The 15,359-nt window shown below is 44.7% G+C and overlaps 8 protein-coding genes across 8 annotated transcripts; 2 read left to right on the top strand and 6 right to left on the bottom strand.

Annotated features, from left to right (window-relative positions):
* Positions 1-257: 257 nt before the first annotated feature.
* Positions 258-2,714, top strand: SAPINGB_P002467 (uncharacterized protein; the record flags this gene model as incomplete). Its single annotated transcript, XM_031997186.1, has 6 exons — positions 258-475; positions 637-1,063; positions 1,237-1,351; positions 1,413-1,768; positions 1,949-2,209; positions 2,445-2,714. The coding sequence occupies 6 exons, from the start codon at positions 258-260 to the stop codon at positions 2,712-2,714; spliced, it is 1,647 nt and encodes a 548-aa protein (XP_031853077.1).
* A 39-nt stretch (positions 2,715-2,753) lies between these two features.
* On the top strand, positions 2,754-3,608 carry SAPINGB_P002468 (uncharacterized protein; the record flags this gene model as incomplete). Its single annotated transcript, XM_031997187.1, has 3 exons — positions 2,754-3,011; positions 3,078-3,359; positions 3,495-3,608. The coding sequence occupies 3 exons, from the start codon at positions 2,754-2,756 to the stop codon at positions 3,606-3,608; spliced, it is 654 nt and encodes a 217-aa protein (XP_031853078.1).
* Positions 3,609-5,148: 1,540 nt separating this feature from the next.
* SAPINGB_P002469 (uncharacterized protein) lies at positions 5,149-5,589 on the bottom strand (the record flags this gene model as incomplete). The annotated part of the gene is made up of 1 exon (XM_031997188.1): positions 5,149-5,589. One exon carries the CDS (start codon positions 5,587-5,589, stop codon positions 5,149-5,151), a length of 441 nt encoding a protein of 146 aa, XP_031853079.1.
* Positions 5,590-6,162: 573 nt separating this feature from the next.
* On the bottom strand, positions 6,163-6,651 carry SAPINGB_P002470 (uncharacterized protein; the record flags this gene model as incomplete). Its single annotated transcript, XM_031997189.1, has 1 exon — positions 6,163-6,651. The coding sequence occupies one exon, from the start codon at positions 6,649-6,651 to the stop codon at positions 6,163-6,165; it is 489 nt and encodes a 162-aa protein (XP_031853080.1).
* A 29-nt stretch (positions 6,652-6,680) lies between these two features.
* SAPINGB_P002471 (uncharacterized protein) lies at positions 6,681-8,378 on the bottom strand (the record flags this gene model as incomplete). The annotated part of the gene is made up of 5 exons (XM_031997190.1): positions 6,681-7,046; positions 7,182-7,400; positions 7,657-7,748; positions 7,812-7,906; positions 8,158-8,378. The coding sequence occupies 5 exons, from the start codon at positions 8,376-8,378 to the stop codon at positions 6,681-6,683; spliced, it is 993 nt and encodes a 330-aa protein (XP_031853081.1).
* A 229-nt stretch (positions 8,379-8,607) lies between these two features.
* Positions 8,608-12,525, bottom strand: SAPINGB_P002472 (uncharacterized protein; the record flags this gene model as incomplete). The annotated part of the gene is made up of 6 exons (XM_031997191.1): positions 8,608-9,129; positions 9,779-10,035; positions 10,211-10,349; positions 10,870-11,072; positions 11,474-11,820; positions 12,338-12,525. The coding sequence occupies 6 exons, from the start codon at positions 12,523-12,525 to the stop codon at positions 8,608-8,610; spliced, it is 1,656 nt and encodes a 551-aa protein (XP_031853082.1).
* Positions 12,526-13,213: 688 nt separating this feature from the next.
* On the bottom strand, positions 13,214-13,609 carry SAPINGB_P002473 (uncharacterized protein; the record flags this gene model as incomplete). Its single annotated transcript, XM_031997192.1, has 1 exon — positions 13,214-13,609. One exon carries the CDS (start codon positions 13,607-13,609, stop codon positions 13,214-13,216), a length of 396 nt encoding a protein of 131 aa, XP_031853083.1.
* Positions 13,610-13,760: 151 nt separating this feature from the next.
* SAPINGB_P002474 (uncharacterized protein) lies at positions 13,761-15,344 on the bottom strand (the record flags this gene model as incomplete). Its single annotated transcript, XM_031997193.1, has 3 exons — positions 13,761-14,009; positions 14,619-14,873; positions 15,309-15,344. 3 exons carry the CDS (start codon positions 15,342-15,344, stop codon positions 13,761-13,763), a joined length of 540 nt encoding a protein of 179 aa, XP_031853084.1.
* Positions 15,345-15,359: the final 15 nt, after the last annotated feature.

The raw sequence follows: 15,359 nt of genomic DNA on the forward strand, positions 1-15,359 counted from the left end.
ACATTGCAATAACATCTCATATTTTCTTCTCTTCGTCCCACTTCGGCTACCATTCGTGGTCTTGGTTCTGCTTTACTGCTGGGTTTGGCGACATTGTCGTTGATCTTCTTGGTAAAGATGACCAGCCTTTGTGACCGCGTTGTTCTTCGAGATGTTTTATATGTTCTAAGATTCCTCGCAATTTTTTGCTGCTCGTCGAGCTACTGCTGGTGGTTGTCGGTTCATTCAAGACCTTAACCATATTTCTGCTGTTGAAAATGGCAAAACTCGAGTCCACGCCATTGCCGCCAGTGACTTGTACTTTTGTCGTTTTTCGAGTTGTTTTGCCTTCCAAGCCAGTTCATGAGGTGTTTGCTGTTGAGTCGTCTGCCAATCTTTGGCACAAGCGACGGTCACGCCAGTGTGGACGTTCTCGGAAATTATCTAAGTCACTTTCTGTCAAGCCTACTCATTTTGAGGTTGTGGATAGTCATAAGTGTGACGCTTGCGGGTGTAAAAGCCACAGCATTGCCATTTAATGGTACCACAGAAAAACTAGTCGTCCTTTGAGTTATTTGTTTCTGATTTAAGCGGTCCTCATGTCGCTACCCCTGTGGGTCATCGTTATGTCTTAACCATTATGGATTATTATTCCAGGTACTCTTATGTGGAGTTATTGGTTAGGAAAAGTGATGCAAGTCTTGCCATTCGTAACTTTATTGCTAGGTGTGAATCTTATTTTTCTGGTGATTCTGCTGGTGATCGAGTTGCATATTTTCATTCTGATAATGGCGGCGAATACATTTCCAAAGACCTGGAGCAGTTCTTTGTGTCTAAGGGTATCAAGCATACTTATACAGTTCCTCATACTCCTCAACAAAATGGTGTTGCTGAGCGATTGAATCGCACATTATTTGAGAAAGCCAAGTCTATGCTTTTATATGCTCATGCTCCTGAATACTTATGGGGTGAAGCTGTCAAGTCTGCTAACTATATTAGGAACCGTCTTCCTAGTCGTACCACTGGTGGTGTTGCACCTCTTCAACTTTGGACGGGTAAACCTCCTAGTTATCACCATATGAAAGTATTTGGTTGTCAAGCTACAGTTGTTCTTCCTGGTGCTAAAGAGAATCTAAGTTAAGTTCAAATACTGAAGCTGGTGTTTTGTTGGGTATTCTTTGGATCGTGCAGCTTATCGAGTTCTTCTTGATTCAAGCATTGTTGAAGCCAAGTGTTTACTTTATTTGATGAGTCAAGTTTCCATTTATGAAAAGTGATAAGGACTTGTCTATTAATGGTACTGGTGTTGGGTTTAGTGTTGGTTCTGGTTCAGGGTCCATGTCAGGACCTTGTTTTGATTCTAAGGGGACTGGTTTAGGATCTAATGTTAGGGTTAATTCTATTGCTAGTTCTGATTCAAGTTCTGGTTCTAGTTTTGGGTCTCATAGATCTTCCAGCATCCTCATCTGGTTCTGGTTCTGGTTCTATTTGTGCTAATACCGTCTCAAATCTCCGTCTTCTTCTCCCGTCTCATTCTCCGTCGCCGCCTCTTCTTCTTCTTCTTCTCATTATTGTTCATAAGCCTCGTTCTGTTCGTCGCATTTTGTCTACACCTTCTGCTCCTCTTGTCTCCTACTCTTCCTACTCTTCCTTCTATTGCTTCAGTTCCATCTCTTCTAGTTCTCCTATTCTTCCACCTTCAGATCATGATGTCTCTATCTCTCCTGACTCTAGTCCTATTATTTCTTCTTCGGAATATATTCCTTCACAATTAGACTTATCTGAACTGGTCCATCTATTAATGAATCTGATATTTCAGGTGATTCTGGGATCTCAAACGAGGGGGTGATATTGGGTTTCAACCGTCTATCATTGCTTCGTCTCCCCTCCCACCACCTTCTGTTGAATTGGAAGTAGTGCCTTAGTCAAGAATCTCCTTCGTCTGATCTTGTTAATTCTCTTGACCAAGCTGGTGTTAGTGTTGTCACTAAGGATGATACTCAAGCTGTTTTGCCCTAAATCTCGATCTCGTGTTGTTGCTGTTCGTTTACCTTCTATAACTCCTGCCAAACGCCCGAGTTCTGATGACATTGTTTCACCTCCTTCTAAACACCTTTGTGAAAATTCTTTGAAACAATCTCCAATGTTCTGCAACACCTGCAAAACGTCAGCTGAAGAAGAGTGTATTTCTTATCGTCGTCTCAAATCTCTCCGCTTTGAGTATGATGATGTGGCTTTACTTGTTTTTACAGATCCTAGTAGTTTTTGAAGAAGCTATGTCTAGTGAAGAAGCTGAGTTTTGGCTTGGAAGCCCTGTGTTATTGAAATGTCGTCTCTTAAAACGCAATGCGCAATTGGGAATTGATTTGATCTCCCACCTGGTCGCAAGGCTATCAATAGCAAATGGGTGTTTAAAGTTAAGCGCAAAGCTGACGGTTCAATTGAACGTTACAAATCTCGTCTAGTGTGTATTGGATTTTCAAGTTGAAGGTATTGATTATACTGAAACTTTGCTCGTTGTTCGTTACGAGACTGTGAGGATTGTTCTTTATATTGCTGCTCAGTTTGGGTTCCAGGTTCATCATATGGATGTCGAGACTGCATTTCTTAATGTTGATCTCAAAGAAGATATTTATATGAGACAACCTAAAGGCTTTGTTGTCAAAGGTCAGAATCTAAAGTGTCATTTGAAGAAGTCTTTATGGTTTAAAGCAAGCTCCTTTGTGTTGGAATGAAGATTCATGGTGCTCTTGTCAAACTTGGGTTTATTCGTAATGAAAGTGACTACGGTGTGTACCAAAGGATCTGGGTCTACCATGAAGTTTATTATTGCACTGTATGTTGATGATTTACTTATTTCTGGCAATTCTTCTGAAGTCATTGCCAAAACCAAGTCTTCTTTGTCATCTATGTTTAAGATGAAAGACTGGGCCCAGTCGAAACAGTTCCTTGGCATGAGAGTTAAGCAGTCATCTTACCCATATTACTGTGGATGTTTCACGTTATATTTTTTTGATATGTTGGAGGGTTTGGTATGCAGAATTGTTCAGAATTGTCAAGACTCCTTTACCCACTCGTGATCTTTCTGATTTTTCGAGTCTGACTCTACCGATGCCTCCATGTATCGCAGTATTATTGGTAAACTGATTTATGCTGCTAATTGTGCTCGTCCTGATCTTGCTGTTAACCATTGGCTTTCTTTGTCGATATATGCAGGTCCTAAGTCTATTCATATGGAAGCTGCTAAGCATACTCTTCGTTATCTTAAGGGTACTGCTGAACTTGGTCTTGAATATCGAGCTCAGAAAGTCTACAAGCTTGTTGGCTATAGTGATACCGATTATGCAAGGACAAAGCAGGACCGTAAAGTCCTTTACTGGGTATGTTTTTATTCTGTCTGGTGGTCCCCATTACTTGGGCTTGTCGAAAGCAAGTTAGTCCTGCATCGTCCAGCGTCGAGTCTGAGTACATGTCATTGTCTGATGCGTCTAATGAAATGCTTCTGGATTAATCAGTTGTTGTCTCTTTGCAAGATTCCTGTTCCGTTGCCAGTGATATGTTTGAGACAATCGAGGGATGTATTGCATTGGCTCAGAATCAGTGTTTCATCGTCGCACCAAGCATATTGATGTTCGGTATCATGTTGTCCGTCACTATATTCAGTGGAGTGATTCATCTGGAGTATCTTGATACTCAAGTGATGTTGGCAGATATGTTTACTAAGAATCTTGGTCGTGTGAAGTTTGAGACATTGAGGGACTACTTGGTATGAAGGCGGTAGGTGATTCTGCGACAAGGGAGGTGTTGAGCATGCAATGTTGTCGCAGACTAGTGCAGTTGATAATGCACGTGAGTTTGGGTGGGAAACTATGGTTGATAACCTATGTTTATTTTAGTTTTAGCCGCATTAGGTTTAAGCCCTTATGTGACTGTGGTTACCCTCCTTAATTTGTTACAAAGTTGAAGTGTAATACAAACCCACTCAACTTTGGGACAAACTCCAAATGAAAAAATTTTCACCACTGCAAATTTTTCTTTTCTTGGGTATATAAGGAAGGTTTCTTTCCCAACTTTATAATTTTTCTTTTCCTTTTCTTTCTTCTTATATAACTGTTTTATCTTATATATTTCAATATATACTTTTCTTGGATAATATTTTCTATTATTATCATGACTTCCCGTGTCACAGTTCAACACTTCCAGTGCTGGCTGACTCGAAGGATGAGGGTCCTTCATTGACTCCTGTAGTGTTTCCGTGATTAGACATAGCGGAAGACTAAAGCAAGGGTTAATAAGTAAATACGATTGATAAGCTGAAGCTGAAAGGTATTTAATAAAACAGTTTTGCGTAAATTTAGGTATATAAGAATTATATAAATGATAAAAATAATAAAATAATAAAATAATAAAAGTTCGCTATCATGCCTAAAAGCAAGAGTTAATAAGTAAATACGATTGATAAGCTGAAAGCTGAAAGAGTATTTAATAAAAACAGTTTTGCGTAAATTTAGAGAAGGAGAAAAGAAGAGAAAGAAAACAAGAAAGGTTTCTGTAATGAAGAAAATTTAAAGAGCATCTTGAAAATTTTCTTTAGCAATAAAGTCTTGCTTGTAACAATTATTGTAACTCAATGGTAATGGGCTAGTAGTTGCTAGTGAATAATGTAACAATGTAGAGAGTGTAATTGGAAAAAAAAAATATTATGGGATAATGTTGAAATGCACGATAGTACCATGACATATATTCCAACAGCCCCCCTGCAGCAATAGCCCGTTATCAAGATTCAATCTCTTGATCTTTGCGTCGTCGAGTCTTCAAAATGACTGCGGCGTAACGATGGAGGTATTATTTGACGAGACGAGCACTGCATCAAGTCCATTCCCCCCCTCAACTTGAGGACGGGTACTCATACCCAGAAGATTCCTCAAAATATAAAAACTGCGGCTTAGCCAGAGCTTTGGTAAAATGTCTGCCACATTATCTGCTGAAGCAGCAGCTTCAAGACGGGTATCGCCGGCTTTGACATGGTCTCTGGTGCGCATGTACTTGGGTATCAATATGTTTAGTCCGCTCGTGATGTTTTTTTGTCCTTCGTGAGATCCAGGACACCTTTGTTGTCCTCCATGATGACAGTCGTTGGTTGAGATTCACCAAGTTCTTCCAAAGATCTCAGTAAACTGCCTCACACGTGGCAGAAAAAGCGGCAATCAGCTCAGCCTCGGTTGTGGAAGTTGCTGTCAGCTTCTGTTTGGCCGACTTCAAAAGAAGGTTGAAGGACCGTGAGAATGCAAAGCCTGAGATAGACTTCCTGTCAGGATCGTTTGCCCAATCGGCATCTGACCAGCCTCTCAGAAGCCGCGGAGGCGCCTGGTACATTTTGTGATAGACAATTGCCGGGTCCTTAGTGCCTTTGAGGTAGCTCAGAACATGATAAGCTCTATCCATATGAATGGCTCTAGGGTCACTCGAATACTGAGCAAGCTTGCCTGTAGCATAGGCAATGTCTGGACGAGCCGTCTGAGCAGCAAACTGTAGCTTGCCAAGAATGCTGCGATATAGCGATTGGTTAGCTGGACGAGCATCGAGAGGCCCTGTGGAAATCAAGGCCATGTTTCTTGGGCAGCGGTATCGACTTAGCTGTTTGATCACCCAATTTGAAAACCTCAATCATGTCAGCAATATAGTGTTCCAGATCAGAGATATCGTCCTGTCGGAGTCTTGGACTCTGATTCCCAAGAATTTGTTAACACCACCTTCATCTTTGATGGCAAAGTAACCAGATAGGCCCTTGAAAAACCGCTCGAATTCTCCCGGTACGTTTGACGCCGTTAAGATGTCGTCAACATAAAGACCTATAATACTGAAGTCTTTGCCATTAATCTTGTAAAAGACAGGGTTCTTTCTTGGCAGCTTTGTAACCTAGAGCTTCCAACTTGTCAACAAGCTTCTTGTTCCAACACAGGGGCTTGCTTCAGTCCATATAAGCTTTATTCAGCTTCCAGACCATGCCAGGAGGGGTATTATGGTCAATTCCTGTTGGTGGCTTGACATAGATGTCTTCTTCTAGATCTCCATTCAAAGAAAGCATTTTTAACATCGACGTGGTGCATTTCGCAGTTCTTCGCCGCACTCAGGGCGAAAATGAGACGAACAGTGCTGAATCTCATTACCGGTGCAAAGGTGTCAAGCATAGTCAACACCAAACTTTTGACAGAAACCCTGAACAACAAGACGAGCCTTGTACTTGTCAATTGAACCATCCGTGTTGAGTTTCTTCTTCAGCACCCATTTGGTGCCAAGTGCTTTGCGACCGCCGGGAGGCACAACTTGGTATACATGATTGCCATCAATGGCAGCAAATTCCCGAATAGGCCGCATCGAACCAGAAGCGCTTATCTTCTCTGTTGTTGGCTTCCGCAAGTGACCGTGGGTCCTTTTTAGCTTCTTTGCCAGGGTCGAGCAGCGCCACTCCACATTCGGAAATCGAATGAAGGCAGGACGGTCCTTAAGATCTGCCCAATCTCTGTCGCTGATAAGAGCTCTAACATTCTCCACATCAGGGGCCGTAAAGCAGAGACCTGGTTTGCTAGATTCTAACACTTTGATGTCATTCCTCAAAATTGGAAGCTTAATGTTAATAGCGCTGAGTGTGTCAAGTCTTCCAGACGCCATGCGGGCTTTCACAGTTGGTTCTTCAGAGTTCAGTAGATGCAGCCAATACCAATGACATCGTCGACAGCCCCGGCAGACGGATCTCCTGATGGGCTTGCCGATTCATCAACAAAAATAATTTCATCATCAGCAGGCGAAGAAACAAAAGTTTCATGTAAGTCAATGCCGTCAGCTAAGTGTTCTGATGAGCCCTGAGAGTCAGAATTGTAGGGTGCTGCAATTGAGATTTCATCGCTTGTAGCCTCAACATCAGCTTCGGTTGTGGAGGCGGGAGAGTGGGACTGCGAGTCAGTGCTAACGACTGAGTCCTCATCTACTGATGCTGACGTAGCAGGGACATTGTGTGTTGCCAGTGAGTGTGAAGAAAGGGGAACCGCATCGGGGTGGGGTTGAATCTAAGATTCGGTGTACCCTGGAGGTGGCCGTGTGGGGCTCTCAGTGTTGAACCCTCACGAGCTGGCAGACCATGCAGCAGTGACCTAGATTCCGAGTCCAAAGCTGACTCAGAGTTCGAGAGTTCAGTTTGTCACTGTGCCGGTCGGAAGAGCGAGAGCCCCAAAGTAAGCCCGATGCTGTAGTGGTTGGGCTTGTAGAGCGATTCTTTTTCGCAGATTTCTCAAAGCTCCTAAGTCGATTCTTGAGATGGCCTCAGCTGCACTGCGTAAGATATTGCGTTGTGCTATCGACAGCATGCGATTCGATGACGAGGGAGGAGTGGTTTGGTGATCACGACGAGGAAGAAGAACTTTCTAATGTGGGAGACGTCACAGCAGAGGAGGTTGGTGATGTAACCACTGGCTCCGAATGTGCAGATGATTCCGAGGACAAAAAGCAGAGGTAGGGTGTTGTGGGAGAACCATTTGAGGCTTCATTTTCCAATCTTGGTGAGGAGTTTGAAGTCAATTTTCTGAGACTACTTTCTGTGATAAATTGGTAGCCGAAGAAAAATTTTTAGATTTCGTGGTGGTGGAGAAAATTTTTATTTTGCAAAGCCGCGCCACTTACTAGTGGAAGGTTATCAGTAGGCCGGGTAATTAGATTTGTGCGATTTAGAATTAATGAAGAATTTTCTTTTTCGCGCCAGCCGCTGAAGTGCACTGTTAGGAACATAATAGCCATTTTGCTCAATCAAATCAGCTAATCTTTTTGTTAACAACAACTGTGTCCCGAGGCTTCTCGATGACGGTGTCTGGACGACGGAGCAGGCACTCTCGCAGCACCAGCACCCGCAGCACCCGCAGTACCCGCAGCAGACCTAGTAATTCTTCCAGTATTAGCAAGAGGCTGTTGGGCTTCTGCCGGAGCTGAGTGTTGGCTTGTTTGTCGAACAACTACTTGCCCAGCAGTTTGCGAATCATGTTCAGAAGAAGACGGAAGAGGAGCTGCCAACAACAACCGTCTCGAGGGTGGAGCCGGAAGTGGCATATGTCGATTTTGTTGCACGGGCTGTGCCGCACGTCGCTTGTATTGTCCCCAAAGCTTGTAGCATCCCCTGCTCGCCCATACTCTAGCAGGAGCCTCTGAGTAGATGGTGCAGGCGGTAAGCGTGGGCGATCAATCTCAGCAGTGTCTCTCAGTTCACTGCCACTTCCAGATGCAGCAGTAGTAACAGTATCAGAACCACCAGCTCCCAGCAACAGCCTCTCAGAGAGGAGGGCGCTGGGGGTAGCTCCGGTAGCTCCTGCCGTATACCTGAGGGCCAGCCACTTGGCTCCGCCTACCGGCATGTAAACGACGATTTTCTGGCTGACCAGCACGTTCCAGCGCAGATTTTAATCTCGCTAAATTTAGATACCTCTTCCTACTACCGCCCGCCTCAGCCATTCTGGCAGACCGATTTGCAGACGTCGTAGTTTCTACTGGCTCGGTGGTGGCCCGTACAAGTTCCGCCGCCGCCAAAACCAGTTGATTGCTGGCAGGATTATTTTGTGCTTGTAGCAGTACCTTGAGTGTCACCTAAACCTTGCGGCACCCCGACATCTCTCGCAGGAGCTTCCTCCAACAGTAGAGGAATCCCATGACAACGTCGCTAGACGAAAATTCAGAATCTGATGAGTCTTCCAATTCGTCGAAACCCAGTATATGTTCCACAGACCCATCCATGTCTTCATCATTGGTTTCTGAGTCAACCGCATCCTGATTGTCATCACCAGATTGGCTAGCGGTTTCAACAGCTGAAGCCTCGCGGGTAAGTTCAGCAGTTCCAGACAGCGCAAGATCCACACTGTCATCCTCATCCAAAATGTGTAGTTGTTTGGGAAGAGTCACCGGACTTGTTTGATGAGCCACCACTGAGGGCGACTGAGTTCCTGGAGCAAAGGCTTTCTGGAGCTTTACCATATGTTCAGAAAATGAATTTTCGTGAGAAAAATCTTCGTTAGTATCTTCGGAACCAGGGCGACCAGCTACGTTGGAGTTCACCGATCTCAAATCAGCATCATCAACAGCAGAATCTTCGAGCAATATATGGTCCTCAGACTGGAAGTGTATCTTTGTCGTCACCAACACTAATTGATTCATCTGCAACCAGCTCCACATCATCATCTTCCAACGGTTGAAAAGAGTTTTCAGTTATAGGTGTCGGTGGTGTAGAAGTAGAATCCTGGTCCTCAATCTGCTGGATCTGTGGCTCCTTCCTCAGAGCCCACATAAGTCCAGCCAAAGTTACCACCACCACCACCACCAGAGAGTGAAGTGGGAGAGTAGTCGTCAGAGTCAGATTCATCTTCACTTTCTGATTCATCAGTGGAAAGAGTCACTGTAGTCAGGGTCACGATTTCCAACCTCACTGTAGTCAATGAGAATGTCACCCTCGTAAATTGGCTTTTCGCCAAAAATTTAACGCCAGGCAAGACATGGTCACGAAAGTTGCCGTGTACACAGCGCCGAATGCGCTTGTTCCTCGTAATGCATAGAAATTCTTAGGATTTAACGGGTCGGGACCCAAATACAGAGCAGGCTCGCCCGAGGCTGAAGGGTCCCTTTTGAGTTTTCTGAGACTCAGATTTAATGACAAAAACTAGGCAGCCAAATGTGTGCACTAGTGCTATAGGTGGTTTTTTTCTGCCCGTAAAAGGCTTCATAAGGTGAGATACCGGCTTTTATTAACTATGGAGAAATTATATACCTGCACAGCGTAGAGCCAGGCAGAGTCCCAGTAGATATTGGCCCAGAGTGTCGACTGCATCAAGGCTCTAGTAGATATCTCACGCAGTGTGCGGTGGGCACGCTCAATTTTCCCATTTTGTTGGTGTTCATCAGGAGCAGTTAAAATATGAATGACGCCCCAGTCTGCTAAAAATTTTCCAAGTGTCCCAGAGATAAATTCACCACCATTGTCAGTAATAAGCTTGGTGGCCTTGCCGTCAACAGCACGGCGAGCAGCTTTGGGCACAAACTGCTTAAAGAACTGGATAAGTTTCCCAGGGCTTCATCCTTAGATTCCAGAGCAAAAGCATAGATGTAACCAGAAAATGCATCAATGATATTCAGCATGTACCTGGCCCCTGAAGAGGCAGGACCTATGGGACCGACGAGATCAGCATGAATCTGGGCTAACGGGCCGTGGATTCAGAAGCTATATGCTTATCCGGAGAAGTGAACCTCTTAATGCTTCTTGACGTGCCACATATGACACAGTCCTTGATCAATTCTTCGTCACGCTTGGTCACCTCAAAGGGAGGATCAAGCAAGCTTGGCTAAATGTTTCACCGAAGTCAAAGAGCAATGAGCAAAACGAACATGACAGTCAAGTGCCTGCGAATTCAACACGGCCTCCTTTGCAATAAATTTGAGAGACTGTGAAAGGACAGGTGGTCCTTTCCAACCGCGAAGGCTGATTTATCAACCTTCCTCATAGCTTCTGGTCCTTGTCTGCAAATCTGATCCCAGTCAATTGAATTTCCTGAGAACTTGAAGATCCAGTTGGGTACGATATTCCTAGTAAACTTTACCGGAACAATGTTGGCACAAATGTGAGACTTGGCATCTCTGGCACCGCCAACCCTACCAACCTTTTCCTCACCAAAATAGGCCAGACAATCCCACTTGGGACCGTATGAAAAGAAACATCGTGCGTGCGCCAGACAGAATCAGAAAACAAATTGCTAGACCCAGCAGGAAAATAAAAGTGCGTCAGCAATGGCAAAATATTGGTGCCACCGTCACCTTTTAATACAACAGCAATTTTACCTTCCCCTTCTAACACGATGTCGGAACCACCATAGGAGCTGATAGTTTTGGGGCTGCTGTATTTCTCATACGACACAAAGTAGCTGTTGTCTGAGATAAGGTGACCAGTAGCATTTCAGAATCGAGAACATTTGGAAGATTTGTTTCACCCACAGAGGCGATTTGGTTGGCAGGTGGAAGAAAAGCAACTGGCGAATAATCACTGCTTCCGCCGTCATTATCAAATATGTCTTGGATAGCCCGAGCAACAGAGCAAAAGTTTCAACATCGTCGCGAGCCACCTCAAGGTATTCGGTAGCTTTCAAGGCGCAACTCTGTTTTGACCATCAGAGTTCGACTTTCTAGCTTGCTTGTCTTCATTGTTGCGCCTCTTGTTGCCACCGGACCCCTTGGACCACTGCTTCCCTTTTCCATGCTTGGTATCAGAGTGGTAGCTTTCTTCGAAGATTCCTGCTTGGATTCCTGCTTGGGTTCTTGCTTGGGTTCCTGCTTTGGCACCACTTTTGTCGAACCGTCAATAATTCTTCGACCTTTTACGAAGGCTGCAGAAGTTGCTTCAACTAGCGCTGGGATTTCAACTGAATCACTGGGGGCTCCATCCTCAGATCTTGACTTGAAAATGTCGACAAACTTGGTAATCCCCAGAGATGACTCTGAGGATCTTCGCGAGCAGCTGCTGAAACCTTGTTGTTATTCAGCACTGCTAATATAAGATCACAGTGAAAGGTGCCATCCGGGTTGTTAAAGAAATATTGCTCCACTACAGAGGCCCACTTGGAAGCTTCAGTAACAGTAGCTTGTATTTTGGTTTCAATTTCACTGCTGGTAAGCCCGGCGAAATAACTAGGACCTGGAACTCCTACTGAGATAGCTTGCGTCATCGCAAATACAATGTTAAGCTCAGGGCTTGGGGATATGCGCAAACCAATATGATTAAGACGTTGGTAAAATGAGAGCCTCGCCCCAGGTCGGCGGGCTCTAGGATTTCAGGATCTATACGAGCCATTTTTTTCCAGGTTCAAATAGGACCCCATGGCTTCTTCCCGCACAGACGCCGAATCCATAGGTGGAGTTTTAGAAACTCGGGCGACGTGTCCCACCGGGCCTGTTCAGCTGCAGCCAGGTTAGCTGCAGGCGTGGTTTTAAAATGTAAGCCTTGAGTAGTTCATCAAGGGCCCTCTCAAACCTGATACCGTAACCAAGCTGAAGGGCAGTATGGCCAACAATTGGCTTATAGATATAGTTGTTCCAAAAACTCCGGCCGCAGCTGTTAATTTGCCCAATAAGACCGTATATCCAAAATCCAATTCACTTTTGTAGAAATTGTTTGAAATTTGGCGCTTGAGGGCGTCAAGGAGCTCATAACCTTGAGATGGGGGAGGACTAGCTTTGAAGTTTGAGTTTCTAATGTAGCTGTCAAGTCTGCTAAGACTTTTAATTCAACTTCACATCCTTCGGAACAAACTGGTATGTTGGCAATGGTTAATTGTCTAACGGTAAATCCAGAACAGTCAGCAGATCAATTTGACGATGAACAGGGAGATCGGCGAATGTCTCATAAGAGCTGGCGTTGTTCTTTGAATGGGTCTCAGATGTTGAGTGGGCAACAGAACTTCCAGTGCTGGCTGACTCGAAGGATGAGGGTCCTTCATTGACTCCTGTAGTGTTTCCGTGATTAGACATAGCGGAGAAGACTAAAAGCAAGAGTTAATAAAGTAAATACGATTGATAAGCTGAAAGCTGAAAGAGTATTTAATAAAACAGTTTTGCGTAAATTTAGAGTATATATAAGAATTATATAAAATGATAAAAATAATAAAATAATAAAATAATAAAATAATAAAATAATAAAATAATAAAATAATAAAAGTTCGCTATCATACCTAAAAAGCAAGAGTTAATAAGTAAATACGATTGATAAGCTGAAAGCTGAAAGAGTATTTAATAAAACAGTTTTGCGTAAATTTAGAGTAGCGAGAAAAAAGAAAAGAAAACAAGAAGGTTTCTGTAATGAAGAAAATTTAAAAGAGCATCTTGAAAATTTTCTTTAGCAATAGGGAGTCTTGATTGTAACAATTATTAACTCAATGGTAATGGGCTAGTAGTTGCTAGTGAATAATGTAACAATGTAGAGAGTGTAATTGGGAAAAAAAAAAATATTATGGGATAATGTTGAAATACACGATAGTACCATGACATATATTCCAACACTTCGCCGCACTCAGGGCGAAAATGGAGACGAACAGTGCTGAATCTCATTACCGGTGCAAAGGTGTCAACATAGTCAACACCAAACTTTTGACGAAACCCCTGAACAACAAGACACGAGCCTTGTACTTGTCAATTGAACCATCCGTGTTGAGTTTCTTCTTCAGCACCCATTTGGTGCCAAGTGCTTTGCGACCCGCCGGGAGGAGCACAACTTGGTATACATGATTGCCATCAATGGCAGCAAATTCCGAATAGGCCGCATCGAACCAGAAGCGCTTATCTTCTCTGTTGTTGGCTTCCGCAAGTGACCGTGGGTCCCTTTTAGCTTCTTGCCGGGGTCGAGCAGCGCCACTCCCACATTCGGAAATCGAATGAAGGCAGGACAGTCCTTAAGATCTGCCCAATCTCTGTCGCTGATAAGAGCTCTAACATTCTCCACATCAGGAGCCGTAAAGCAGAGACCTGGTTTGCTAGATTCTAACACTTTGATGTCATTCCTCAAAATTGGAAGCTTAATGTTAATAGCGCTGAGTGTGTCAAGTCTTCCAGACGCCATGCGGAGCTTTCACAGTTGGTTCTTCAGAGTTCGAGTAGATGCAGCCAATGCCAATGACATCGTCGACAGCCCCGGCAGACGGATCTCCTGATGGGCTTGCCGATTCATCAACAAAATAATTTCATCATCAGCAGGCGAAGAAACAAAAGTTTCATGTAAAGAAGTCAATGCCGTCAGCTAAGTGTTCTGATGAGCCCTGAGAGTCAGAATTGTAGGGTGCTGCAATTGAGATTTCATCGCTTGTAGCCTCAACATCAGCTTCGGTTGTGGAGGCGGGAGAGTGGGACTGCGAGTCAGTGCTAACGACTGAGTCCTCATCTACTGATGCTGACGTAGCAGGGACATTTGTGTTGCCGAGTGAGTGTGAGAAAGAAAGGGAACCATCAGGGTGGGGTTGAATCTAAGATTCGGTGTACCCTGGAGGTGGCCGTGTGGGGCTCTCAGTGTTGAACCCTCACGAGCTGGCAGACCATGCAGCAGTGACCTAGATTCCGAGTCCAAAGCTGACTCAGAGTTCGAGGTTTCAGTTTGTCACTGTGCCGGTCGGAAGAGCGAGAGCCCCAAAGTAAGCCCGATGCTGTAGTGGTTGGGCTTGTAGAGCGATTTCTTTTCGCAGATTTCTCAAAGCTCTAAGTCGATTCTTGAGATGGCCTCAGCTGCACTGCGTAAGATATTGCGTTGTGCTATCGACAGCATGCGATTCGATGACGAGGGAGGAGTGGTTTGGTGATCACGACGAGAAGAAGAACTTTCTAATGTGGGAGACGTCACAGCAGAGGAGGTTGGTGATGTAACCACTGGCTCGAATGTGCAGATGATTCCGAGGACAAAGAAGCAGAGGTAGAGGGTGTTGTGGGAGAACCATTTGAGGCTTCATTTTCCAATCTTGGTGAGGAGTTTGAAGTCGAATTTTCTGAGACTACTTTCTGTGATAAATTAGTAGCCGAAGAAAAATTTTTAGATTTCGTGGTGGTGAGAAAATTTTATTTTGCAAAGCCGCGCCACTTACTAGTGGAAGGTTATCAGTAGGCCGGGTAATTAGATTTGTGCGATTTAGAATTAATGAAGAATTTTCTTTTCGCGCCAGCCGCTGAAGTGCACTGTTAGGAACATAATAGCCATTTTGCTCAATCAAATCAGCTAATCTTTTGTTAACAACAACTGTGTCCTGAGAGGCTTCTCGATGACGGTGTCTGGACGACGGAGCAGGCACTCTCCCGCAGCACCCGGGCAGCACCCAGCACCCGCAGTACCCGCAGCAGACCTAGTAATTCTTCCAGTATTAGCAAGAGGCTGTTGGGCTTCTGCCGGGCTGAGTGTTGGCTTGTTTGTCGAACAACTACTTGCCCAGCAGTTTGCGAATCATGTTCAGAAGAAGACGGAAGAGGAGCTGCCAACAACAACCGTCTCGAGGGTGGAGCCGGAAGTGGCATATGTCGATTTTGTTGCACGGAGCTGTGCCGCACGTCGCTTGTATTGTCCCCAAAGCTTGTAGCATCCCCTGCTCGCCCATACTCTAGCAGGAGCCTCTGAGTAGATGGTGCAGGCGGTAAGCGTGGGCGATCAATCTCAGCAGTGTCTCTCAGTTCACTGCCACTTCCAGATGCAGCAGTAGTAACGAGTATCAGAACCACCAGCTCCCAGCAACAGCCTCTCAGAGGAGGGCGCTGGGGAGGCCTCGGTAGCTCCTGCCGTATACCTGAGGAGCCAGCCACTTGGCTCCGCCTACCGGCATGTAAACGACGATTTT

Source organism: Magnusiomyces paraingens (genome assembly GCF_902498895.1).
Source record: "Magnusiomyces paraingens strain CBS 517.90 genome assembly, contig: contig2, whole genome shotgun sequence".
Classification (NCBI taxonomy): domain Eukaryota; kingdom Fungi; phylum Ascomycota; class Dipodascomycetes; order Dipodascales; family Dipodascaceae; genus Magnusiomyces; species Magnusiomyces paraingens.